Source organism: Clytia hemisphaerica, unplaced genomic scaffold, assembly GCF_902728285.1.
Source record: "Clytia hemisphaerica strain Z4C2 unplaced genomic scaffold, Clytia hemisphaerica genome assembly, whole genome shotgun sequence".
Classification (NCBI taxonomy): domain Eukaryota; kingdom Metazoa; phylum Cnidaria; class Hydrozoa; order Leptothecata; family Clytiidae; genus Clytia; species Clytia hemisphaerica.
In genome coordinates this window covers 1675894-1703310 of record NW_027103417.1, presented here as the reverse complement: position 1 = coordinate 1703310, position 27417 = coordinate 1675894, and the positions used below count along the sequence as shown (strand labels likewise).

General features: G+C 35.1%; 3 protein-coding genes across 3 annotated transcripts; all 3 read left to right on the top strand.

Moving 5' to 3' along the window:
- Positions 1-223: 223 nt before the first annotated feature.
- Positions 224-12540, top strand: LOC136797747 (mitochondrial transcription rescue factor 1-like). The gene is made up of 4 exons (XM_067054338.1): positions 224-274; positions 8927-9146; positions 9530-9602; positions 11456-12540. The coding sequence occupies exons 2-4, from the start codon at positions 8953-8955 to the stop codon at positions 11657-11659; spliced, it is 471 nt and encodes a 156-aa protein (XP_066910439.1). The 5' UTR covers positions 224-274; positions 8927-8952; the 3' UTR covers positions 11660-12540.
- Positions 11822-12307, top strand: LOC136797649 (vitamin K epoxide reductase complex subunit 1-like protein 1). The gene has a single exon (XM_067054235.1). It carries the CDS (start codon positions 11822-11824, stop codon positions 12305-12307), a length of 486 nt encoding a protein of 161 aa, XP_066910336.1.
- Positions 12541-13745: 1205 nt separating the features above from the next.
- On the top strand, positions 13746-26093 carry LOC136797746 (peroxisomal ATPase PEX1-like). Its single transcript, XM_067054337.1, has 7 exons — positions 13746-13926; positions 14555-14716; positions 16148-16234; positions 17103-17217; positions 21141-23548; positions 24572-24666; positions 25896-26093. Exons 1-7 carry the CDS (start codon positions 13828-13830, stop codon positions 25984-25986), a joined length of 3057 nt encoding a protein of 1018 aa, XP_066910438.1. The 5' UTR covers positions 13746-13827; the 3' UTR covers positions 25987-26093.
- The last annotated feature ends 1324 nt before the right edge of the window (positions 26094-27417 follow it).

The window sequence follows — 27417 nt, the reverse complement described above, 5'->3', positions numbered from 1 at the left end:
CAAGAGAAACGTCCTCCGATATCAATCCGAGCACGGAACTCTGCCTGCCTTAATATTTCAGAGGACATTGACTTCGTCACTCGACTTAAAAAACGTGCTACTCACGATGTTCTTAGCTTATACTGTCCTCGTCGAAATTAAATTCTAGCTTGAAAACTAAGCACAAAATAAAAGTTTGCATTCAAGCTATTTTTTCAAAGATGATAGCCGAGTTGCGAGAGAAAGTGAAAGTGGGTAATTCTGTTCACTTTTCTGCCATCTTTGCACAGGACAGGTAAGACCATATTTTTTTCTAACTTTTTCTAACAATCTCTTTTTCTTTTCCTTTGATTTGTTTTCCCTATTTCTTTCTCCATGCTGATGGTGGTTGTTGCTGGTGGACTGGCTGGAGAACAGTGGTAGTGGAAGAAGGGTTATTATACCGGGTGACCCACGAAAAAGTTCAGACGTTTCTCGACGTCTTGAGGCTGAAAAAATGTCCCAAATGCTTGGAGTTTTGATATTTAGAAAGTAGATATCCTAACTTAAAATTTGAGCCATCACTTTTTGAATTTGACCAACTTGTTCTCTACACTTATGAGCTTTTAAAGTCAAAATTCACTTTTCAAAAAGTGTAAAAAACATGCAATAAAGAGGTATAAAATTCATGCAATCAATTAGAAAATCACTTACAAATTGACTAATTTAACGAGTTTTTTGACATTAATAATTAGTAAAAACACCTTTGAAAGTAATTTTTGTTTAAAACAAGACTAGTTTTTATAAAAATTGGCGCTTTCATAGATTTTTTTCAAAAACTGTATATCAAAAACGTCTAAAAATACCAAATTTGATACCCCTTTTTTACGTGTTTTTTACACTTTCCGTAAAGTGAATTTTGACTTTAAAAGCTCATAAACAGAGAACAAGTTGGTCAAATTTAAAACGTGATAGCTCAAATTTTAAGTTAGGATATCTACTTTCTCAATATCAAAACTCCAAGCACTTTGGGACATTTGTTCGACCTCAAGACGTCGGGAAACGTCCGAACTTTTTCGTGGGTCACCCGGTAGTAGAGGGAGGTTGTTGAGGGTCGCGCCTGCATGCAGCCTGCGGCAGTAACAAAAGCAGGACTTTTGAAAAAAAATCTTCAAACTTACATAAATCCAGGACAAATTCTTTTTCCAACTTCAAGAGAATTTCTTCAGCTTTCTTTTAATAAAGAAATTTTCATTCAAGATATGTGTTTTCGTTATATAGTTCTTTCAAAATTTAAAAATGAGTACTCGCGGTGCGCTTTTCATACTTCTTGTTCACGGCACAAGAAATTTTTTTACCAGGCAGTTAGTCACACTAGGAAATCTAGCTTTCAGAAAAAACAGCATCAGTCATGTACACGATGTATTTGCACAACAAGGATGAGAGTTACCTGAATCAAGTTTCGCAAGACAATTAATTAAAACTTGAAAGTTTGAAACAAAATAAAAAGTGCAGCAGCCAAAATCAACCAACCAAAATTTGTCATTCAATTCCAGAGACAGCGCTTTTTAAGGCTTTGTTTATACGCTAAAGTAAAAGTAATTCCGCACATGTAAATGGGTCGTTGTTTGATGTCCGGCAAAATTTCCGGGAAACAGCCTATCCGGTGGTGCGCGGATCTAGGTGGGTTCCGCCTCCCCCGTAGATCTTTTTCTTGGGAAGTTCATCATCAAATTAGTTTTCAAGGTTGGCTTGGCTCAAATTTTTTCATCTATGGCTCAAATTTTAGGCAATTTCTCAAAGCTTTTGAAAATGTTAATTTCATTGAAAAGCGCCGGGTTATTTTTTCATGAATCCCTTTAGAAGTTTTGCGGTGCATTTTTTTGCTTGAGAGTCAAGTAAATGATATAGCGCTTTAGTAGCATTAATCTTTGATACGCATTTTGGCGGGACGCTAGTGTCACTAACTGCCAGGGGTAACTAAAATCAAAAGCGCTAGCCATCGGAGGCAGCTATCGGACTGAATTTTTTTGCATTTTCCCCCGTATTAGTTTAGCTTTTGAAAAACGTACCACGTTGGCTGACTAGCTAGAGCGTTCTACTTTTTTCAGGAAGTTAAAATAAGCACTTAAACTACATTTTAATTTGTTGTGAAAGAGATTTAACAGTATTGGTTTGATAATTAAAGATCATGCAAGATCATAAATTTCAAGATGGCCGCAATTCAGACATTTCTTCACGATAGAGTATGAGCTGGGAGCGGAGCTGCATAGTTCATTTGCTTTGAAATTTTGCTGCTTTGATTGGTCAGCAGTTGGGTGTTTAAGATAAAAGCGGCAATTATTTCTCTTTTCAGCAATTATTGCCGAAAACGGCAATTTTTTCAGCGATGAAGAATCATCAGCAGAAAAATAAAGAAAGTAAATAAATGAAAATTACCGTTTTCGGCAATTATTGCTGTTTTGGAAAGAAAAATTGATTTTATTATAACACGTGGTATTTGAAACCTCGCGATAAGTAGGCCAACTGTGCCTCGTTTAGTTTTGTTTTCAAGTGGTTTTTGTTGGAGATGCAGTTAGCAAAATCGAGTCACATGTAAACAAACTTACAACAGGGTTTTGTTATCTCTTTCTGGCTGTGTTTCGGCATCAATGCAGGATCTTTTTGCATATTAATTTAGAACTTTTCATGTTATTGAGCAACGAAAAATTGAAAAAATCACTTTTAAAAAACCTTTTTCTCAATGCAATTTTACAAAAATTTTCAAACACCTCTGACATCTTTGCCCTTATAACATATAAGTACAACATATTTTGCTGATTCAGCATTTCATCGTTGAAAAAATTGCTGTTTTCAGAAATAATCGCCGAAAAGGGCAATAATTGCCGTTTTTATCTTAAACACCTTAGTCTTGCCTTAGGCAAGGGCTTTCTTTATTAGGAAAAGAAAACTTTTTAAATTAGGAAAGTGCTCAACAAAGTGACCTTTTCTCCTAATCATGTAGTTGCAAGTTAACCATGACCATGAATTGTGGGGGGCGTACGGGGGTTGCCAACACCGAAATACCGACAGATTTTTCTTAAATCACCGCAATACCGACACAATTTCCCGAAAACACCGACACCGACGTTTTTATGGGCAAGCTTATAAGATTTTTCTATTCTTAGTACGAATGCTCAATCTCATGAGCGTAGTAGTGCACTAGTTCAGTTTTTCTTGGAGTAAACTATCGCCAATTCAAGGGTTTCAATAGCCTGGATATCCAAGCTCAAAATTTTAGAAAAAACTAAATTTACCTCAACATACAAAGTTCTAAAATTATAGAGCTTGGTCTCTCTAGAGAATGAAAGTGAAAACCCATGTTTCCAAGCCAACCCAGGGCAGCAAAACAGAAAGTAATAAAAAGCAGTCTTACAAGATCTAAAACTATTTAAAACATCCAAAGATTACACCAAAGTCCATAAAAAAGTTTGCATGCATTATCCAGCATTATCATGACCAACCATGTTTTCTTGGAAAATGAACTTGCCTCTGTTTTCTTCTTTTTCATGTTTTCATGTAACAGAAAGCCCTATCTTAACTAGCAACTGGAGGACTATCCTATTTTTGCTTTAGAATTGCTCACCGCCGTGTAGATTGGCCCTTACGGTTTTAGCGAAGTGAGCGCAAGCAAGCGGACTGCATTCTCTTAAAGAGAATGCAAATCGCTCTAGGGAGACCAGGCTGTAAACCAGAACATAAAATATAAAAAACTAGACTGTGAAATAGTTTACAGCCTGGATATCCAGGCTAGGGTTTCAAATCTTTAAAGCTCAGTTTTTCAACGACTAGTGGACAAAAAAAGTATATAGGGAACGCTTTGAATGCTACTTTTTACTTGAGTGTTTATTTGTTGTGCAAAAAACGAGGGAATAAAGGGATATCTGAATTAGCCTATTTCATAGGATTCGTGTTTTCAGTACATGATTTTTTTCTACGTCACTACAGTAATCAAATTTTTATTGTAAATCACTCTTTTGTGAATTGAAATATGAATTTAACAAAAACATCGACAATAGAAAACAGTTCGTAAATTCCCAAGTCATTTAGGATGATTACAAAATTTAGTTTTTCTCAACGTTTTTATTGAAGGGAAATCTGCACAGATTTGTGCATTTTTCCCCTGTAAAATGAATAGAAAAGAGCATGTAGCAGATACACGAATTCTATGAAATAGGCTAATGTATAAAGTAATGGAGGAGGAGGAGGCGCAACCATGGTTTGCGCCGACGGAGAAAATTTTCCCAATTTTGTCTTCTCGTTTGGCTAAAAGAGCCTATTCTCCTTTATGGGTCGGAGACCTGGACAATGACGAGAGCCATGGAAAAAAGTATAGACGGGTGTTACACAAACCTCCTCAAAAAGGTTCAAAATTTAAACTGGGCGAACCGTCCGAACCTCAATCAAATATACAATAATCTACCACGCATCTCGCGTATACTCACCAATAGAAGACTTCAGTTCGCAGGCCACTGTTTTCGAGCAAAAGAAGAATTAATATCCAGACTTCTTTTCTGGTCACCAACGGGTCTAGTAAGACTAAGGAAGTTAACCTTCCTGGATACTCTGAAGAGGGAAACAGGTCTCGAGATTGAGGAAATAAAGACAGTCATGCAAGATCGGGTATTGTGGAAGGAAGGCTACGCAAATTTTCCGACGTAAGTCGAAAGATGATGATGATGATGAAAAGAGCTCTTTTTGAACGTCATTAGAGCTAAAGTCTGTCCAAATATAATTGGCAGTGGAAACAAGAATGCCTGTAACTTTTGATAGTCAAATATAATTATGGAAGTTTTTTTTGCTTGTTTCAGAGAATCAAAAGCGCTATATTTCAATGTATTTTTGGTTGAAAAATTCGCGATTTTTATCGGTTAAATTTGCGATTGTAAAAATTGAGCTTTTTTTCTACTTGTGCTATAACGTTCATTTTTACACCAGTGGTAGTTCAACCTTAGGTTAAGAAGTTTGTTAAATTTAAAGGCAAACAGAAAAGTCCTTCGGAAGATATGGGACCCGAAATACCCCTTGGTAGCACTTTTCTGTGAAATATCAAATCTCCAACTTAATACTAAAAACGGGGATTATGTTATCTTTTTTGAACAGTGCAATTAAAAGTTGGAAAATGTTAACATTGGTATTATTGGTATGTTTGATTATTTCGAAACCAAGTGAAATCACAGTATAATTGGTTTTATTGAAAAGATAAGCATGAATATTGACTTTGTTATTTTTAAGTCACTAATTCTAAAGAAGTTTGCTAATTCCCAAAACACTAAACACAGTTTGGCTATGAGGTCATTAAAGAGATCGTAAAATGTGTTATTGTCAAGAAACTGTTTTATCAATCATATCACTACCCCCGTTTTTAAAAAACACATTCATGATTATTTTTGAAAAACTTTTTCACAGTGATGACGTTCGATAATCAAGGATTCACTCCAGTGAAAATGAAAGTTAAAGCACTTCTCTACAAGATCTTCATTTTTTTCTTCTTCATTTTCATCTTCGTTTTTAGAATTTTTTTAAAGATTTTTTTATTTCAAATTGTTCCACTCACTAATATCTTTGCAATGATACCAAATTTATAAAGATTGAAGAATTCCTTCAAAAGTTATAGGTAAATGAAAAAAGAGTGCACACTTATCGTGAACAGACTTTACACGTTTTTAACCCTTTCTCCAGTTTTCAGATTAGGCAAAGACGCCCTCGAGATTTTTTCTACTAGGACGGGCCGTGAAACTGTGTAAAATACATTTTAGTACACATTTTTTATAAGCAATCATGTTGCTAAATCTCAAGGTCTCATAATTAGCAGGTTTTTTTTGCTATCTCGTAAAGTGAAAGCTTTTTAGATAATCTAGCTATGGCAAACGATATCCCTTGATCCAATAAACATACAGATTCGGAGAACCCCTCCCAATCCCAAGCAATAGGTTTTCTAATCATTCACGGGCCGAAACCCCTGAAGCCTTAGCATATTTCTCATTAAAATGTCTTTTAAACGCTTTAACCAGACTAAATTATACAAACCCCCAATCAAATTGAAACATTCTCGAAAAGGGTCGCAAAACGATTGAAACAAAACCACCCGGCATGAATTGCTCGTTTGATTTAGGCTGAAACTAAATTGGTATTGACAGTCTGCAAAGGGAGCTCTGCAAGGGGAGGACCACAGGAACTATTTTATATTGAACAGGTTTGGCCCGAGGAGGCAAAATTTGAAATTTAAAGTGCCCAAAATGCTGAGAAACGCATCTAAATTATGAGTTAATGGATTATTCCGTTAATATGAAAGAATTAATGATTCTTGATTTTTGATGAGTGCTGCATTTGAGATCTCGAGAAAGCTTGCCACACGCTGCAAATGCTTTCTTTATCTGTTACCCACTGGGTAGAGTACCCGGGGGGGGGTACTAGGGTTGGCGAATGAGGGGTATGTGCGTACGGGACCTCCGAAAACCGACCCTTAGAGAGACCAAGTTTTAGTGAAAAAGTGACCCTTAGAGAGACTTTTTCGAAAAATTTTCTCAGATTTTCAAAAGTTTCCTACCCTTAGTGAGACTTTTTTGTAATTTTTTCTCTCAAAATCAAAATTTTTTTCTAGAAATCGTGATTTTTCCCACCCTTAGAGAGACTACTTTGAAATTTCCTGATTTTTGTAACCCTTAGAGAGACTTTGAAAGGTGAAAAACCCGACCCTTACCGTCTGCACATACCCAGCACCTATTTTTGCCTAAGTACCCCCCCCCCCCCGGGTAGATGATTTTTTTTCAAAACATGCACATTTCCGGTAAACAAGAGGTTAAGAGGTTAAGAAACACCATTATTCACACAATTTTAAGAAAAAGAGGATGAGACAGGGTAGCTACTAAAAATAGCTATAATACTATAGTACTTCAATTCTTGTAGAGATAAGATATTCAATAGCTGAAATGCAGATTCAAAAACTTTTTTGAGATCCTTTGAAATATGCAGATTCACCGACAGTAATTATCGAATTACCGAAATACCGACCCAAAAAATTCATTTTACCGTCACCGCAAGGCATGTCCAACACCGAAATACCGACACTTTTCCCTTAAAACACCGAAACACCGACGCAAAAAAGGGTCAATGCCGACACACCGACAAACCCGTACGCCCCCCCCCTGAATTCTATGTGCAAAATACATGAAATCTAGGAAATTTAGGAAATTTCTTGCATTAAAGTTTCAGACATATCTTGAAATAAGTGTATAAAGGGTTTTATCGGGTTAGTGTGTTTCCAAAAGCCATATCTTAACATTTGCCCGCTTGAACTACAATTTGAAACTTTCGATTTCTCATAAGGAGGTTGATATCTATCAAATTATGCTGATGGGAACACGTGATTTTTCGTATTTCTTGCAAAATTTATGGAAATAGTTTTACTTTCCTACAGTAATTTGGAAAGTTTTCCTTTCCTAATCAGAAAAGCCTGTCCTTACTTAGAAAAGTCGGGAAAATTGTAGTCTGGAGACCATACTCTGTTACAAAAATATTTCTATACTGTCAAAATCCCAACAACTTCACTGAAATACAGAGTATGGAATTATTGAGTCAATTCAAATCACTTCAAATCACAAAAGGAAAAAAACGTTATCTTTTCAAAACAATTTAAAAGCTCGCGCCACTTCTTGAAACAATAGAGCTGTTTGACATCATACTTTTGTTTATCAAATCATAACAATAAGATATTAGCCAACCAATCTGCGATTGGTTCTTGCATCTTGTATAATTCCCGGCTACTATACTGTGTCTATACTTTGATATTTTTTTAAAAACCACACAGACAGAGAAGTCGGGTCTCCCAGCTAGGAAAATTGTAAAATACTTTTTTTAATTAGGCAAAAACTCCTGACTGTTCTCTAGGTATACTATAACTTGGTCTAGTGATGACATCATTCGTCTTTAAAAGCTGAAACTAATAGAAAGGTCAAAACTATTTATTTTTTTGCTAAGTGGTCAAAGAGGAAAAATCATTTTCAATCAGTGATTCCAACCTTCACATTATTCCTATCTCTGAAGATTCTACCATCTTCCTGACTTTCCTAATAAGGGTCCAAGAAAACTTTTCAAATTAGGAAAGTAAGACTAAGGGGAAGGGGTGGATTTTATGGTTTCTCAGTATTTTTAAGACTTTGGGAGTCTACAAGGAGCTTTAATTGTAAGGAAGACTTCCCTCTTTTTTCAATGTTTGACAGCATTAGTGGTGACCCCCTCAGGAGATCTTGTAAATCCTGATATGAATTTAAGTTGGCAATCAACAAAATCTTTTGTGACCCTCTTTCTTTGCCAAACTACACGTTTTTTCTATATAAGGAACACGTTTATAAGGAACTCAAGGCTGACAATTTTGAAATATCTAATTTTCAAAATTTTCAAAGTCACCCTCGAATGTCTCTCCGCGATGGCTAGCCATGATAGCTGGACTACTCCAATCATTAAAATAGTTTTACAAGATATCTTGGTTGTGGGTAGATTTAAGCAATCCAAGATCTTCTTTCCTTGCCAGTAGATTAAAAAAATGGCAGTCTCCATTCGATTTGCTTTCTGACTTACTCGAGCATTTTTTACCTTTTTTAAGACAGGAAGCAGTTTTTCTAAAAAATGAGCTTGATAAAAGTAGCAAAAAATTGCTTTAGTCGGTTTTCTTAAAACATATTGTATTGAAAATTGTCTTATTTAATTTTCCTTGGAAATATTTTCTTTACGCAATTTTCCTTGGAAAATACAAGAAATCGTTTACATATTTCTTATAAAAGTAAAAAATACAGTTTTAACTTCTCAAAAATGATAGCGAGCTTATTTATCATAGTAAAGCCGAGTTGTGTCCGATGACGTCGGGACAGCTATTATTGTGTATTTTCTGTGTTCATTTTCTTTAAGCAATTCAAATTTTTTTCTTTAGACAAAATAAATGATTAAGAACCTTAAATGAGTCAACATTTGAGAAAACTTTACATCAGTTCAACTTTGTATCGCTCAATATTGAAACAATCTTTCTGTTCTTTGACTACTGCATCTGGTGGTGGTGGGGATGGTGGTGAAGGTGGACATATTGTAGACTTAGTTGTATCATCATTGAGAATTGATAGAATTATTGCAACCACTCTTGGTACTGGTAGAAGGTAAAAATGAAATAATTATGATAAAATTAGTGAATTCTCTTCAACTCGAACCTCTATTACTCCAAAGTCTCCTTTTCCTTTATCTCTCGAACAAGTTTTATGGTCCCTTCCTTTTTTTAACAATACCTTATAAACCATACTAAAATTTCCTCAGCTCGAAAGAATTTGTGTGCCCCTGTGCGTGTTTGAGTTATGGATTACCTGTAGGTTTAAATTTGATATCAGATTGCTTCTTTAGCGATTCTAAATTCTAAAACTGGGACTACCATGATTTTTTTTTTACTTAAAAAAGTTTAACTTTTACGAATAAAATTTGAATTAGATATACTTGAGTAGGGTTGTCATTAAACAGGATACGTTTAATGTTTTCTTTTCTTTTTCAGAAAAGTGGAATATAATTTGTTAAAGGGTTTGGTCAAATTGAATGGACAGACTGTTACAAAGAAAAGTGTAGAGGTAAAGTTACTATGAAAGAGGAGCTTTAGGTGAAATGGTTTTTTTAAATTCCCTCGAAATTTCTTCTTAATTTCTTAAAAAGCAACGAGAGATTACATCCCTGTTCCAATTTATGGAAATTCCATCGATTTTCCTTACATGGGTAAATAAGGTAATAAAGAATTCACTTAGATTTAGATTTAGATTTGAAATTTAAAACATCACCAAGCCTATTGAAATTTTATATCTATTTTTTGTCAATTTTTGAGCCTCAGGTAACTTAGGGTAAGCATTAGTCTAAGTGTGAGTCTAAGTTGATGAAGAAAATGTTTGACCTGTCTTCCTGTGTCATGCTTTACAAATTAAAAATTTGAATAACTTTTTCCTGATCGATCAGGGGGGGGCAAGCAGTTAGTACACGACACCCATGACACTTAGTACCGTGGTGGGTCCATTTTTCAAATTTTCAAAATGCAGTTAGTACACCAGTGTACTAACTGCCAAAAGGGGTAGTGTATATTTTCAAATTTGCAAAATACAGTTAGTACACCTGTGTACTAACTGCCGAAAGGGGTGGTGTATACAGAATTTTGGAAGAAAAAAGGTGTATTAACTGTTTTCAAAACGAGAATTTTAAACTAGATTTCTCAGATTTTTACTGTTATCAGTTTATGAGAGGTTTATGGTTCTATCTTTTTTATGTATCTTCTTTCTAGGACAGTCAGGAATACCTTTTAACAGCTTGACACATGACATTACAATTCTAGGAACTCTTAACTCTTAGAAATATTCAAAATAAAACATTCGAATTTGAAAATTTCGAACTTTCGAACGTTTTCTGTTTTGTTTTGGTAATCCGATCATCCGATCCATAATCGGGAAAAATAGAAAATTATCTAAAGATGGTGGATAAGTTCCTGAACAAACATGCTGTGTTTTCTGTCTAAAAAATGTTTCTGGAAAGTCATTATTGTCACTTTAACTAGGTTTACTAGTATTTTCATTGACTAACTGGTAAATATTCATTTTGAAAAAAAAATTATTCATCAATTTTTCCCCCCACTGCGGTTGACCTACTCCATAATTTGTTATATTTTTATTTGTTTAAAAGTAGTTAGTGGTAAAGCCCTGGTAAAGACAGGTAAAAACGTAAAAATATACCTCATAAAACCTCCCTGGGGTGTGAAATTCACCTGGTACGCACCGTAGAGAGACGGATCCTTATTTTGGGGGGTGGTATATATATTGAGCAAGGTCAAAGACAGTTAGTACACGGTGTACTAAGTGACATGGGGTGATGGTGGGGTACAGATTTTTCCAAAAATCAGTTAGTACACATAGTGTTCTGTACTAACTGCTTGCCCCCCCCCCTGGATCGATTCCAATTTTTGTTCTTTCTGACGTTGATTTTTAATTTCACTGAAATATGAATCTGATGAATTTATAATATGAATCCTTTTCAGAACTGTTTCATACCTACCTTAGCGTTTATTTAGACCATGATTTTAGTTAAATATTTAAAAGTTTCAATTCAGCTGAAACAATATTTTATTCCTATGAGTTTGTATGAATCGCTTTTATTAAACAAGATCTGGCAGTTTTGATCTTTGGGAAGTTTCGATTTTGTTTTTTATTATATTAATTTTAACGATTTGCTAACATCTCTCTGGTCTATATATTACACGATTACCAAAAAGGTAAGTATAATTTCCACTACCCTTACTCTTCTCTTATGTTTTGAATACTACTTTGAGATATCTTAAATTTCATCAAGCACTCAGTTTTAACTACTTTCATAAAAAAATATTCAGAAGACCTTACAAACTACTGGCATTAACTTTGTTTATTTAAATGTTTTTCTAATTATTTGACAGGTTTCAGAAGGAGACATCATTGATCAATTCTCACTAGAGAACACAACCGATTCTGTTTACAATCTCAATCGGATTCAATTATTGGAAATCGCTGAAAACACAACGAAAAAAGGAAACTTGAGAGTGAAGCTGTACAAGAAAAAGAACCTATCCATCGATAAAGAAGACTACCGTTTCGAATTCAATACAGAGGCTGATACCTAATAAACTGAAATCTATTTGTTTGATAGAGTACTACTAAGTTGAATATCCGGGTTGAATAGCAATAGCGAAGAGAACCCTCAATCTAAATCTAAACCTTGAAACTAACCTGATAATTGATAAAAAGATTGCTAACTAAATTTCTGTATCCACTTAACGCAAACGATGGATTTCAACTTGATTTTTAGAGTTACACTTGGCTTGCTCGGTCTTTTCCTGTCCGTTTATTCATTATTTGTGGAGATGCAGGCACATGCTGACAAGAATTACAAAGCAATGTGTGACATAAGCGAACGTGTTAGCTGCACCAAAGTCTTTTTATCCGATTTCGGACGTGGCTTTGGATTGGTTGCTCCTATCTTCGGTAAAGATTCACCATTGAACCTACCTAATCCTGTTTTTGGCATTGTTTTTTATTCTTTGGTCATTTTGATATCGTTGTTCAAAAGTAATAAAGGTGGCTTGAGATTGTTGACAACTCTGGCTGGTGTGTCATGTTTGATGAGCCTTTACTTGGCAAGTATTTTATATCGAATGAAAGATACTTGTTTGGTGTGTATCTCGACCTATATTGTCAATTTCGGATTATTATATTTCTCGTTCAAACGATTTAATGAGTATGTTGTAATGGAGAAATATAAGAGTGAATAAATTAACAGTAGAAGGATTCGTATTGATTTTTTAATGATACGTAATGCCAAGGAATCATATTGAGTTATCAGGCTTGCTGGTAGATTTCTCATCTTTTACCGAAGGACAGCTTTTTAAATATATTGAAATATACAATGATGATGATTTATATAATTTTTAAGAATTCTTTGTAAAATAACTAAACATGCTTTATTATAATTATCACGAAAAAGTGAAAGGTAATTATTAAAGGAGTACCATGTTTCTCTTTTTATATTTATAACGCTTATAAGCATATGAAAGCTCCGGGTTAAATATTTCCTAAGCATAACATATCATAAGCATATTACCAAATTCTTACAAGAAACTTCGAATAAGAACTTACGGGATCTTGTAATCTCTTATAAGATCTTAACAAGTTTTTTGACCAGGGAAGCATAAACGCCAGCCTGAAATATTTTTCAAATCGTCAATTTTTTTTCTGTTTTAACACATAGTACAGTATGTGAATACACTCTTGCTTAGCAAAGGTTTTGAAGTGGTCTCAAGTGGAATAAAGATATTCCACGGCTAGCCAGTAGTGCCTTTCCATTTTCAAATTTCTGCTTCTAAGCTGTTTCGTAAGCTATGATAATTTAACAAATAAGCATAGACCGCATAGCACCATCCACCACCATTTCATAAGCATATGATATGAAAATTGATGCCTTAGAAACTTAAGCATACACGAGCTGGGGTACCGTTGGGGAGGGGGCTATTTACTAGCCATACTAGTGTTCTCGTGAAGATTGAGGAAACCTTCTTTTGAAATTTCATTGGTTAAAACGCTTTAGTTTCATTGTCTTCAACGATTCGAACGAGGTTTTAGATGAAATTTGTGAAGCTTTTCCCAGAAAATGATAATAAACTTTTTACTTTGGAAGATACAATCTAGTAGGATCTCTTACATCTTTAATGAGACTAAACTGCGTGCAGTTAGACTTTGTGAGAGGGTTCCGTGATTGGGCTGTTCCATTAGATTTCCATACAGGGGGTGGACGAACCTTTTCAAGGCAGAAAAAGATTCTTAGAAATATGCGGATACTCCCTGGAAAATGGTAAAATTTTCAAAAGAATCCCTGGAAAAATTCTTTACATACCTTAAAAGTGAGGTTGGACGAACTAAAATCGGTCATTTGCCCCCTGGAAATTTTAAAACAACCTTTTACCTCCTGGAAAAATGAAAAAAAATACTCCTTTAGACCCCCTGGAAATTCTTCTCCGATTACCCCTTGGAAATGTTCGTCCACACCCCTGTATGGATATAAAATGGAATGGCCCATTAAGGCTGATTGAAACTTTAATAGCCAAAACTCCTAACCTAATGCGCAAAGCGTCTAATCGCTATTAGAGTTTGGTGTAGTAATAATGATCCTTGCCTTTAAATCTCAAAGGCGTATTTTCTCAATTTTAAATCTTTTTTACAGCAAAAATAATTGAATGAAATATGAAAAAATAAACCTTGAGTTCCGTAATCACTGAGAAGAGTTCACCAGAAAACTATGGTGTTATCAATTGGGACGATTCGTTATTCACAAAGAAATGATTGTTTTGTCGATTTGTCGAAAGATATTCTTGATTCGTTAAGTTTCGATGGAGCGGTAAGAATAATTTGGATTTTGAATATTAATAGTTTCATTATGTGGAAGATTTTGTGTGGGAAATTTATCCGAAAATACTGCTTTTCATATTTCGACTTTAAATAATTTTGTGACCTGTTCACTAGTATATATGTTTTATCAATCCAATAAATTTCACTTGCATTAAATTCTCAAAACAATGGTTTTACATTGTTTTCACGAATACAAGACGGGTCAAAATATGTATTATATTCAATATTGGTTATGTATTTGGTACTTACTAACGAAATATCAAATGTAAATGACAAAAGTTGTGATGTGGTGCCATTTTTAATCTTGTTTTTTTTTCTTAAATTGACGCCTTTGCACCTACACGGTTCTTTCGCCACTGTGTGGGTTCAAAAGTATTTTAAAGATTTTAAAGGGTGTTGAGACCCTTTAATAGTTATAAACTTTGGTGGGATCAAACCTTCTCGAAATTTTATAATTTTACAAAACATGAAAAAAGTACTTGTGAGTGAGTTTGTAGCTTATTTATTTCTTTCAAAGTAAAATTCGCTAAATTGTTACGAAAATCTTTCCTTTGAACTAAAATGGGAAGCCCATTTTTGGGTTGCTTAACTATTACAAATTCTATTATTGATTCTAGTCGTCAACAGCCGGAGACCATAACATTTCCACCCGACCGATTCTTATCACCAAAGATGATGTTACCTTAGTAACTTCTTGGTCTGGAAAATACACGGAGGATGGCTTTGTCAATATTGATCAACGATTTGCTCAAGAAAACAAAATTGAAAATGATTCACAGGTAATTATATAAAGAGCGACCAAGTGGTCAAAAGTGTCAGCACCATGAACCAGAGATTCCCGGTTCGAATCCCAGCTCCTTTCAAAGTTCCGTTCAGTTCATAGATAGTCGAGCTGGTTGGCCGGCTGGAGACAACACGAAAACAATCACAATCGAAAACTGTTTAAAAGTCCTAGATTACTTGGTTATCCACATACAATGTCGACTCTATCATCTTGTATCAGAAATATGAAACACACATTGAGTTCTACAGGTAGCGTCAGAAAACTGATCCCTATAAGTTTTTTTAATAGAACAAACCATATCCCTTCTTCTTATGAGTCTAGCTAATACCACCCTACCTTTAACTCCGGCCATCATTGATATTGTACCTTTACAAGTAAAGCGAAATATACCATAAGCAGGATGCTCAAAAATGAGACGTATACAAATATTACGTTGGAAGTATTATAAGCATGAGCCTCAAAAGGTGTTTTTCAAACCAAAGTGAGACGCACAAAAATTCACGTTGGCCATAATTCGGTTTGTTTTCTTATACACATCGTTTTCGGCTACCGGGTGCGCCACAAAAAAAAGTTTCTCTCTTTAAAACTAATTTTCTCGAAATCTAAAAGTTTTAAAAGAACCATTTCTTTTTCATTGGAAAGAAGAAAGATTAACTTAAATTTTGATGGATCATTTATTGAATTCGATTCATTAGATCAAAAGTTATACTCAATTGAATAAAAAAGTTACTTTCAGAAAATGCTCAAAATTGTTAAAAATCGACCTATCAAATTATAAACAGAAGCATAGTTATTTGATATATCAGTATTTTCGTTTCAGTCATTAAAAATGGTAATTAGCTGTCTAAATGACCTTTTGTTATTTGAAGGAAGGTTGAAGTTATTTAAAATAAGGTTGAATTTCAGTGAAAGGAAGAAAATTCGTCGAAAAAGGCCAAATAATCTGGTAAAATTCATAAAAATACATCAAATATGGGTTTCGAGGTATATCCAGCCTTACATAGACTTTATCCAGTTTATAACCAAAAATCTAAGAAAAATTCCAGTAAAACCAAATTAGATTAATGTTGATGAGGATTTAAACCCTTTCGACCCTTTCGTTTCAAAATTTATGTGTTAATCCTCTTAATTATGTAAAGGCTATTGTAATTGCCAAATTTAAAGTAAAAATTTGATAGGTCTAATTTTGACGTTTTCGAGCACTTTCTGAAAGTAACTTTTTTATTCAATTGAGCATAACTTTTGATCTAATGAATCGAATTAGATAAATGACCCATCAAAATCTAAGTCTATCTTTCTTCTTTCCAATGAAGTAGGATTGGTTCTTTTAAAAAATTTAGATTTTGAGAAAATTAGTTTCAAAGAGAGAAACTTTTTTGTGGCGCACCCGGTATTTTGATTAAACAGCTTATATTCTTTATTCTAGGTTCTTGTTCAGTTTATTGGCGACGGAGTTTTACCAGCTCACAAAGTAGAGGTCACTCCTTTGACTGATCGTGATTGGACTATGGTGGTATGTTCACCACGATTTTGTTCATTATTTTATGATTAAACGTTATTATTTTGAAAACTTGAAGTTTGCTGATGTCTAAACTTTGTTCATTTTAACGCACGACGATTTCAAATATTTCACGGACTTTCATACTATATTTATCGGCCCTTTTTTCGCCAGCCTTTATTGGCATTATTTTTCGGCTCGTGGTGGATTAAAGGCTGAATGAATAGTGACGTTATTTTTGGGGGTTGACGTGTGATAAGGACATGAAAACATCTATTATTTTACTCTACACCCAAAACTTTACGGAAAGCGTTGACTTGAAATTGTAAATGAAATTTCAACAGTTTACCAAAAGAAATAGGACATTTAATGTCAATTGAAGTACGTTGCAAAGTATCTTGCAGCCTGTTTAGTGATTCTTACAGGCTTAGGGTATATTTTGGCGTAAGCTCAAAACTAGACGGTGGTGGATTAAGGATAAAGGGGTTGCGTTAACTCGGGTCGTCGAAAAGAGGTACTTTTTTGCAATTTTTATTTTTTTGTGTTTTGTATAACAGCGTCGTGGGATGCCAAGTCTTTCAGTCTGATGAAGAATTCTCCACTAGTGTTAATATACATTCAGTGTGCTTCGTTCAGTTTTCTCCTTGAAAAAAATTGGCAATACTGTTCCCATTGATGATATGCACCACTGGAGAGTCTTCTGAGAACTTTTAAAATTTTCCATCCAATACGTCATTTAAACAATAGAAAAAGTGACGTATTGGGTGGAACAAAACCAGAAAAGTTGCATAATTTCGTGAAGTCATTGCAGTGATGCATATCATGAGAGGAAAACAATCTCACAGCTCCTCTATATAATTCCTATAAACCTTTTTTCATTTAGAATACGAACGCTACAAGCGTGGAAAGCTTGCTTCGTGAGCGAATACAATACGTTCGTAAAGATATGATCATACCTTTTCACGTGACACCTTCTGTTGTTTTTCTCCTTAAAGTTTGTAAGTGTATGTTCTTTTAGGTTATCATTTTTTCTCGAAATAAGTATTTGATGGTATTGACGCTATCTAGTAAAGTTCAGTGACATTGACTTTCTTATAATTCTTGCTTTCTTAGATGATTTTTTTTTATTTTTCTGCGTGTTTAGGGGGGTGACCCTTATGATATCAATCACGTACGGGTGCGTTCCACGAAAAGATGCTGTGGTCCTCAGGTTTGGCTGCCTAATAAAGCACGTTGTTATTTTATAAGAACAATTTTATAAGAACACGAGGCTCAATATTAACAAGAGCCTAAAAATAAACATTTGAAGTCTCATACTTGGTTAGAAAAACGGCCAATAAGTGAATAAAGTTAGAAGCATTTGAAGAATGCCAGATACGCGAAAATGAGAACAGCTTAACCCGAACCAAAGTTCACTAGTTCTTTATAAAAAAAACGTGCGTCGATGATTCAAAACAATGTACATTATTGACTGATATAATGGGGACTTTAGAGACCATGGCTTTTCTTTAGAATTCCTTTTCCCCAAATTTAGTACAAATAGTAGTCGTTAATGCATGATACTCGATAATGATCTTTCTTCTAAAGAATGTCAGCATCAAACGATGGGTTAAGGTGAACAAAGTAAAGAATGAATCTGATTGGTCGATGGAATATGTCCTTCAGTAAAGAATCATCCAGGCTAGTTCAATTTATTCCAATAAAGTATGAGTACGAACACCGACGGACTTGATAGGACTTGTAAAAGTTGTGTTTTGTGTGTTCGATCCAATAGCTGCAAAAAATTCATTTTTTATGATCGGACTTGCAAATGTTGTGTTTTCTGTGTTTTGTGTGTTCGATCGATTGGCTGCAAAAAATCATTGTTTTGTGATTGGACTTGCAAATGTTGTGTTTTCTGTGTTTTGTGTGTTCAATCCAATAGCTGCAAAAAATTCATTTTTTATGATCGGACTTGCAAATGTTGTGTTTTCTGTGTTTTGTGTGTTCGATCCAATAGCTGCAAAAAATTCATTTTTTATAATCGAACTTGCAAATGTTGTGTTTTCTGTGTTTTGTGTGTTCGACCGATTGGCTGCAAAAAAAATCATTGTTTTGTGATTGGACTTGCAAATGTTGTGTTTTCTGTGTTTTCTGTGTTCAATCCAATAGCTGCAGAAAATGACTTTTTTATGATTGGACTTGCAAATGTTGTGTTTTCTGTGTTTTGTGTGTTCGATCCAATAGCTGCAAAAAAATCATTTTTTGTGATAGGACTTGCAAATGTTGTGTTTTCTGTGTTTTGTGTGTTCGATCCAATAGCTGCAAAAAAATCATTTTTTGTGATAGGACTTGCAAATGTTGTGTTTTCTGTGTTTTGTGTGTTCGATCCAATAGCTGCAAAAAAATCATTTTTTGTGATAGGACCTGCAAATGTTGTGTTTTCTGTGTTGCTGCAAAAAAATCATTTTTTGTGATTGGACTTGCAAATATTGTGTTTTCTGTGTTTTGTGTGTTCGATCAATTGGCTGCAGAAAATGACTTTTTTTATGATCGGACTTGCAAATGTTGTGTTTTTTGTGTTTTGTGCGTTCGCTCGTTTCACTTATAGAAAGTATATTTTTATGCTTAAAACCAAACTAACCAATCCCAGTCAAAGCCATGCATCGTTTTGAGATTACACTTATTTTTGGAAGATTTTTTTCGAAAGCCTTCAATACTGTTTGTTGATTTTGAAACACTCATAAAGAAGCTTCACTCACTCCGCTTCTCTAAAAAAAACACTACTTGTCCTTGTAAACTATCGATGACAAAAATCCTTGATTCTAGACGTCACCAATAAACTGGGTCCCATTCTGTTCAATATATACTACGATATGGCTGCTAAGACCGACACAAAATGTGTTCAGTATGCTTACGACACCAGCATATTTACTGACATGCCTATGGTGATATAGAACTGTGTTCAAGAAGTCAATACTGACATTAACGTCATTGAGGAATGACCAGACTCGAATCTAATCTTCATCGCCAAAAAGACGAAATGTTTTTTTACCACCAGTCAGATGGTCAGAAGTCACAACTTTAAATTCGAATTCAACTCGAGCAATGAAATATTAATTGAGCGTGGTCCATCATTCATAAGTCTTGGCCTCGATTTTAATTAACACACCCCTTCTCACAGACCCACTGGGATTTTAGAAATTTTGTGGCGGATTAAAAATGGCAATAATTTGCGAAATCGCGAAATTTAATGTCGCGAAAGTTAATTCGATTAAAGTACAAAAGCGTACACCACCACGCTTAAAAGCCTCGCCCTCATCAAAGGGAACCATACCAAGTCTGTTGTCTTTTGGATTCCAAACTCTCATTCAGTCACCATTTAGTCGAAAAAATAAAAAAGGCCAATAAAGGTATTGGCCTCATTAACAGACTTCAAAAACAAGTACCAAGAAAATCTCTGCTCACTTTATATAAATCTTACATTAGACTGCACTTTAGACTATGGGGATATCATATACCACCATCCTGGAAATTCGACTTTTGTGCGTAAGCTTGAATCTATCCAATATAATTACTGTCGTGCTATAACAGGCTGCTTTCGTGGAACGTCTCAAGAAAAACTTTATTCTGAACTTGGTCTCGAGAGTCTAGCTGATCGTCGATTTAGTGGAAGAATGATCTTCTTCTACAAAATCTTGAACAATTTAGCCCCTTCTTATTTACTTAACTACTTACCAGCAAGACTTGCAGCGCCAGATAATCTAAGAACAAGAAATCCTAAGAAAAGGAACACAGACAATATGTATTTACTTTATCTCACTTTAAAGATACGCAATCCATACACTTTTAAAATATAAGAACAATTTTATAAGAACAGCGAGGCTGAAAATCGCTAAAACAGGACCAAGTTTGTTTACTTTTTGTAAGAACTAATAATTACCGCAGCGTATATCATCGTCTATTAAGAGTTATTGATTTGATTCTTACAAATTATATGCTTATAAGAAAAATGAATATCCTCATATTGTGCGCCATCACTTGTTTACTTTGTAAGAACTAATTACCGAAAAGTATATCTCCGTCTATCGAGAGTTATTGATTTGATTCTTATAAATTATATGCTTATAAGAAAAATAAATATGCTCATATTGCACGCCATCCTTTGTTTACTTTGTAAGAACTAATTACCGAAGGGTATATCACCGTCTATCAAGAGCTATTGATTTGATTCTTATAAAGTATATGCTTATGAAAAAAATAAATATGCTCCAAATACTTTCGCTAGGCGAAATTAACAAGACACACAAAACACAACATTTGCAAGTCCTGTCACAAAAAACGAATTTTCTGCAGCTATTGGATCGAACACACAAAACACAGAAAACACAACTTTTGCAAGTCCGATCATAAAAAAGTCATTTTTCTGCAGCTATTGGATCGAACACACAAAACACAGAAAACACAACTTTTGCAAGTCCGATCATAAAAAAGTCATTTTTCTGCAGCTATTGGATCGAACACACAAAACACAGAAAACACAACTTTTACAAGTCCTATCAACTACTTCATTGGAATAAATTGAACTAGCCTGGATGATTCTTTAGACTGAAGGACATATTCCATCGACCAATCAGATTCATTCTTTACTTTGTTCACCACTACTGCAAACGATATATTTCTCAGTAAGTAGTGTTTGTTTGAGAGCCGGAGTCTTCGAGTTAGAAAACTTCGAGTTAGCAATTTTCGAGTTAATCCTTTTTTGAAAATGAAAAATCGATTTATAGTCGTGTGACGTCATAATTTGCACTTTTATGACGTCATGATTTAGCTAACTCGAAAATTCCTAACTCGAAGTTTTCTAACTCAAAGATTCTGGACCTTTGTTTGTTTTATCAAAATTAACTTTTTGGTAAGCTAGTTTCTTTTCTTATGATTTTAGTATCAGTCGAACCTGGTCCAATGGGTCGTTTAGAAGAATTAACTGAACTTCATGTTATCCCTAATGCTGACAACACCACAACAAATACCAACGTTCAAGGATCACCATCAGATCTAGAGATTAAACAAAGTCATCTAGACCAACGATTCTGTATTCGATCCATCACAGACTTAAAACCAGTCATCGATCTTGAAACTAATGTTTTACCACCCTATCAGGCTTTTCTTAACCGTAAATTGATCGAATCTCTTGGTTCTGATAGCTGTATGAAAGGCCAGACCAGATTCTATGGTGAGATTGTTGTAGATAGTGTTGGTCAAAGTCAAACTCAACAGCAACCGATTAAAATAGCTGTAGAGATTTGCTTACTTTCTGAATCTCATTTCCACGAGCTGTTATCACCAAGCGATTCTGTAGATGATTTGTTTATCTTTTACGCTCATCCAATCATCCTTGAGCAACTTCAAATTAAATCTGGATCACATATTCGATTGAATTGTTACCACAAGCCAATGGAACTCCTCAAAGGAATCGTTTTACATTGTGAATCTAAATCTCAACCTGTAGAGCAGGAATTAAAAGACACTTTCAAGAAGTATGTCCAGAAATGCAAAGAACTGACTGATTCTAATGTTTTGTTAAATCAAGGAACTTTATTGGTGTTTAAGATCAATAATGTGTTTTATTCGTTGGTTGTAGAGCTGATGGATGTCGTTAATGCCTTATGTGCAGTTGTGGATATAGAGAATCTGGCATTCTTAACCTACGAAATTGATGAGGAGTTGACTACACCCGCTTCTCTTCTGGTTGAAGATGTCAGGACTAAACCAAGCAGTGAGATTTTACAAGAAGGAAATATCGGAGAGATTTTGAACGAAATACAAACAGTCATTGATTCGTCTGATGATTTTCAATATGGACCTTTAGTCGCTGGTAACCAGCAATCAATCCTCCTGCACGGCTCTGGTGATGCTGTTTCTACCGGGATTGGAAAATCATACATTCTACATTGTCTAATGAACAGGTTTGCCGAGAAAATAGACTACATCCAAACTATTGAATGTGTTTATTTACATGGTAAGAAACCAACGAAAATTGCTGCACATTTCACCGAGATTCTTGATCAAATTCAAGTTGGATCTTCGGCGTTGGTTCTCTTGGATGACCTTGATGAGCTGATGCCTAATGTTGACATTGCTCAAGATGGGATGGCCCGAAACCAATATGTTATTCGTATAGTTTGCGCTTTCCAAGACTTTATAGAAACTATCCGGAGCTCTGGAAAACCAATTCATATTTTAGCTACATGTTCAAGCTTAGATCGAATACACAAGAGTCTACTACCAGAATCAAATACACATATTTTCCACCAATTCATCGAATTACCTTCCAATTTTGACTTCCCGACCGATTTTTTCATTAATTGTCAACAATTCTCGTTAACGAAGAACGTTCGTTGTCGTTTGACCTGTTCTGAAAATGACACTTTTGAGGACGTCTCCAAACGGCTACAAGGTGTAAACTTGAGAGATTTTTCGATTTTTCTTCAACGTGTTTGTAACACCATAGTCAAAGTGACTGATTCTTCTACGAACAATTCAGAATTTGAAGTTAAAGTTACAACAAATGAACTATACAGTATTTTCAAAGACTTTAAACACTCCTCAAAACATAATATAGAGCTCCATAAGCCAAACCCTATCAAATGGTCAGATATCGGTGGTCTTTTAAGCGTCAAGAAGCTTCTCATCGAGACTTTGATATGGCCTTTCAAGTACCGTGAACTCTTTGATAAATGCGGCATCAAATTACAAAGTGGAGCTTTACTATATGGCCCACCGGGGACGGCTAAGACTCTTCTGGCCAGTGCCGCGGCCCATGAATCAGGACTTAACTTTATCACTATCAAAGGACCTGAATTGCTTAGTAAATATGTTGGAAGTAGTGAAGGAAATGTTCGTGATCTGTTTGCACGAGCACAAGCCGCTAAACCATGTTTGTTATTCTTTGACGAGTTAGAATCTCTTGCGCCGAGACGTGGTCACGATAATACAGGAGTTACAGATCGCGTTGTTAATCAACTTCTGACGCAACTTGACGGCGTCGAATCTTGTGAAGGAGTTTACGTTATTGCTGCTACTTCACGACCCGATCTTATCGATCCGGCTCTTTTGAGGCCAGGCCGGATTGATAAATCTGTTTTATGTCCTTTACCTAATCAAAATGAACGGAAAGAGATTTTGGAGATTTTGTCACGTGATCTTGATCTTCACCAAGATGTAGACTTTAGAGATCTGGCATCGCAAACTGAATTCTTCTCTGGAGCAGACTTGAAAGCACTTTTATTGAACGCACAATTGGAAAAGATTCATGTATTGATGGCTTCCAGAAATCAATTGTCTGATGATGTAAGTCAGTTTTTCGTTTAGGTTTTTCTATAAAAAGAGGCGGGAAAGCTTTTCCTTTAAATCCATTAGAAAACAAAACAGAAAGTACTATCGGATCTTTTATAGTTAAGTCTGGCTGATTCAAACTCAAGTGAGTTACGGCATGTCCAAAGAAAAAGTGAACCAGTTCCACTCACTTTCAAAATGTCAAACATAACTGGAAAGAAGCGCCTTGTGATGTAGATCAACGTGATAGGTGTATGAAAAATTTAAGTTGACGCTATAAGAAGTTATAGCCCAAAAACCTGTATTATGACGTCATAAACACTACGTAACATTACGTCACGAAACTTAAAATTTAAATAACTCATAAACTATGAATGATATCAATATGTAATTTTGACAGAACAAATATATCGTAATTCTCTAGAAGTAAAATTTTCAAAATCTCCTGAAAAATAATGACGTCAGTATTTTTAAGCCATTTTCGATTTTTGGCTATAAAAAATGACGTCATCATTTTTTTCAAAATATTTTTAACTTAGAAATTTTTTTACGTCAATATCTATTTGTGGTCAAAATTTGACGTTTATATGACTTTTAGTTCACGAGATATTAAAATTTTTAGTTTTATGACGTAATGTTATGTAATGTTTATGACGTCATAATACAGACCAACTTGGAACCCTTCTCACTGGAAAAATTGTGGGTAATTATCCTCCACTGAGAATAATCAAATCAATCCTCACTGCAAAATATTATGCTATTTTCCCATCCCCACTGAATTTCCCGACTTGAAAACAAAAGAATTGCAACCCCAAGCCTTAAAAAAACATGGGTGTTTCAATCCCCATCGAGTTTCAGTCTGTTATTTTTATCCCCGCTCGCTGGAAAAGTCCTACCGGGTCTGTGAGAGGGGGTGTCTTAGGGCTTTTAGGAAACAGAACTTGTCGAAAAGGGGTTCAGATGACTACTGAACTAGTGTATGTCATATTATTGAAAACCCGATGATTACATTAGATTCTCACCTTCTCATTTTTTTAGCAACCAGTCATTCTTTCGATGAGAGAATTCGACAAAGCTTTATCATACACCCAAGCTTCTGTTTCTTTCAAAGAAAGACAGCATTATCAAACAATGTAAGTAAAGTATATATCAACCTCAACACAAAATTGTTCCTAGTCTCTTAGTTTGCTTTTTTATAATTCTGATAACGCTCCACAAAAGGGGAAGTGGTGCAAGTGGCTCTGGGTACGAGATTGACTTCAACAGTACCTTAGTTCAAATAAATTCTAAATAGTTATGACTCGTTGCTTTTGATAGTGTATTTTAAAGTTTTTCATTTTTGGGACTGATGAGTGAAGATTAATACTGATTGATAATATATCCCTACAATTTCATGATATGCATCATTTCTATTGTGTTCTGACACGGTCCTAAGAGCAAGTGACGTATCGACTAATTTTACGTCACTTATAACTAATCAACTGTTGGGGTCCGGGATGTACCTTAAGGGAACTAATTTTTTTAAATTCCGCGAAAATTTCTTCCCTTAAGGTATAACTCACGACAGCGTTATGGTATAAGCTTCAAATTTTGCATGGAAGTTCGTATTAATGAGGGGCTATTTTGTGTCAAGTTTGGGGTTCTGAAACTCATTGGTTTGTGAGTTACGAGTACTTCGAGTTTTGCATTAACCAGCCTAGGCAGGGGTGTTTTATGTTGTCTTACGTTTTTCCACCGTAAGTCTCCCTTACGTCATGTGTCATACTTGATTTTTGGCACGCATTTTCATATTTGTGGAGGGGTTCTTTGTGCAAAATTTGGGCTTGTAAAACATATCGGTTCGGGAGATACAACGATTTTGAGTTTTTTTCAACAAGGGCTGTTAGAGTTCCTTACGTGATTCTACGTTATTCCGTAATAGCTGCCGTTAACGACCTTTTCAAATGTTCAAATTAGGCACAGAACAGCGTCTTATGGATGCCGAGATGTGTGCAAAGTTTGGTTTGAAATAAACAATTCCTTCGAGAGTTATTAGCAGATTCCGTAGATTTGTAATTTGCGGAATCAGTTCGGAACTAAAAGTTTTTCAGTCGTAACATCCGTTGACGTATGTTATAAGATTTGATTTTTTTTGTGAAGGTGCATCTGTTAGTTGGTAATATGCATGCTAAATTTGGTTGAAAAATATTAATTGGTTGGAAAGATATGAGCAAATTCCGTAGATTAGTAATTTGCGGAATGAGATTCTGCAAATTAAAAGGCGGAATCTGATTCCGTAAATTACAATAAGCCCTTTAAGTCTCCTTTAGAGTAAAGTGTTCCTACAGGTATTTTTCAATAAATAGCGTGTATTTCTCTTTAGATTTGAAAACTTCAAGAATGGTGGAAAAACAGATTCAACTGGACAAAATACCCAACTGACAGAACAGCTCCAAAGAGTCACCCTTGCGTGATATATGTACAGTGTGTACAGTGTGTACAAACGATTCTTCAATTTGATATTCGATGTTCACTCGTGACAACAGATAAAAACATATGCATTTGTTTAGTTTCCAAACATGTGAAATTAAGAAACATATTAGGCAATGTTCAAAACCCGGGGGGTACTAGGGTTGCGAGCTGACGGGGGGGTGCCGCCCGACTTTCGAGCTTTGGACCCTTACGGGGACTAAAAAGGAGAAAATAAAGGAAAATTTTGGGAATTTTACGACCCTTAGCGGGACAAATTTGACCAATTTTGACCAAATTTCGATCTTTCAGGGGGTAAAAAGTTGAAATTTTCCTATTTTTCCGACCCTTAGTGGGACTGAAATTTGATTTTCTGATTTTTCCGACCCTTAGCGGGACTTTGGAAATCCAAAAAAGGTACCCTTAAGGGCGGCACATACCGTACCCTCCATTTGTCTAAGTACCCCCCCCCCCCCGGGGTTCAAAAGCAGCCAATATATCCATCCATCTACTATCTGCTATTAAAAGCTTTTTTTCGAATAGCCATTTATGTTAGCTGAGAATACGAGTTTTCATTTACTATGGTTAATATCTTTTGTGGTTCAATTAAAAAGTTATCACCCGGGGTACTTAGGCAAAGATGGATGCTGGTTATGTGCGTGCCTTAAGGGTCGGTTTTTTCACAATTCAAAGCGTCTCTCTAAGGGTCGGAAAAATCAGGAATTTTAAGAAAAAAAAAAGGTAAGAAAATTTTTCAAAAAAGTCTCTTTTAAGGGTCACCTTTTTAGCAAAAATGAGTCTCTCTAAGGGTCAGGGTTTGGAGGTCCGGCACGCACATACCCGTCATCCGCCAAACCTAGTACCCCCTCCCCGGAATTACCATTATTGCTATTGACATGCTTATCAGGTGCTGTTGGTGATAAGAATTTACGCCGTAAAAGTAAATTTGGACATGCCTTAATTTACATGAGTCTGGCGAGGCTTATGTCTTGTCCTTGACGTAATTTCGATTACTTGATTATGTAATTATTTTTCTTTTTTCTATTTTACAACTAAGGATGCTTCGCTATACAAGTGTCCTTGTTGCAACCAAAGATTTTGTAATAATTTATATGAAATTTTAAATCAAATTATATTTTTCCAGCCAAATCAAAGGTAATTAAAATTTTTTTTTTGGCGAACTCATTGAAATAAATTGATCCACAAAGACGGGGAAGCACTGTATTTAATTACGAGTGCACTTATGTGTGGCCAAAGATTAGGCCTTTAGAATCGGACCCTTACAGTGAAGAGAAGATTTAGCCAAATTTAAAGTTGACAAAAAATTCTCATCAAATTTCTGTTGTTTTTGTCCCTTTTCCGGTTTTTAGAACGGATCTCACTATTCCAGGGCACCAGTTTTATCCAATAACAGCTCAATCATTACTAGAACAGAT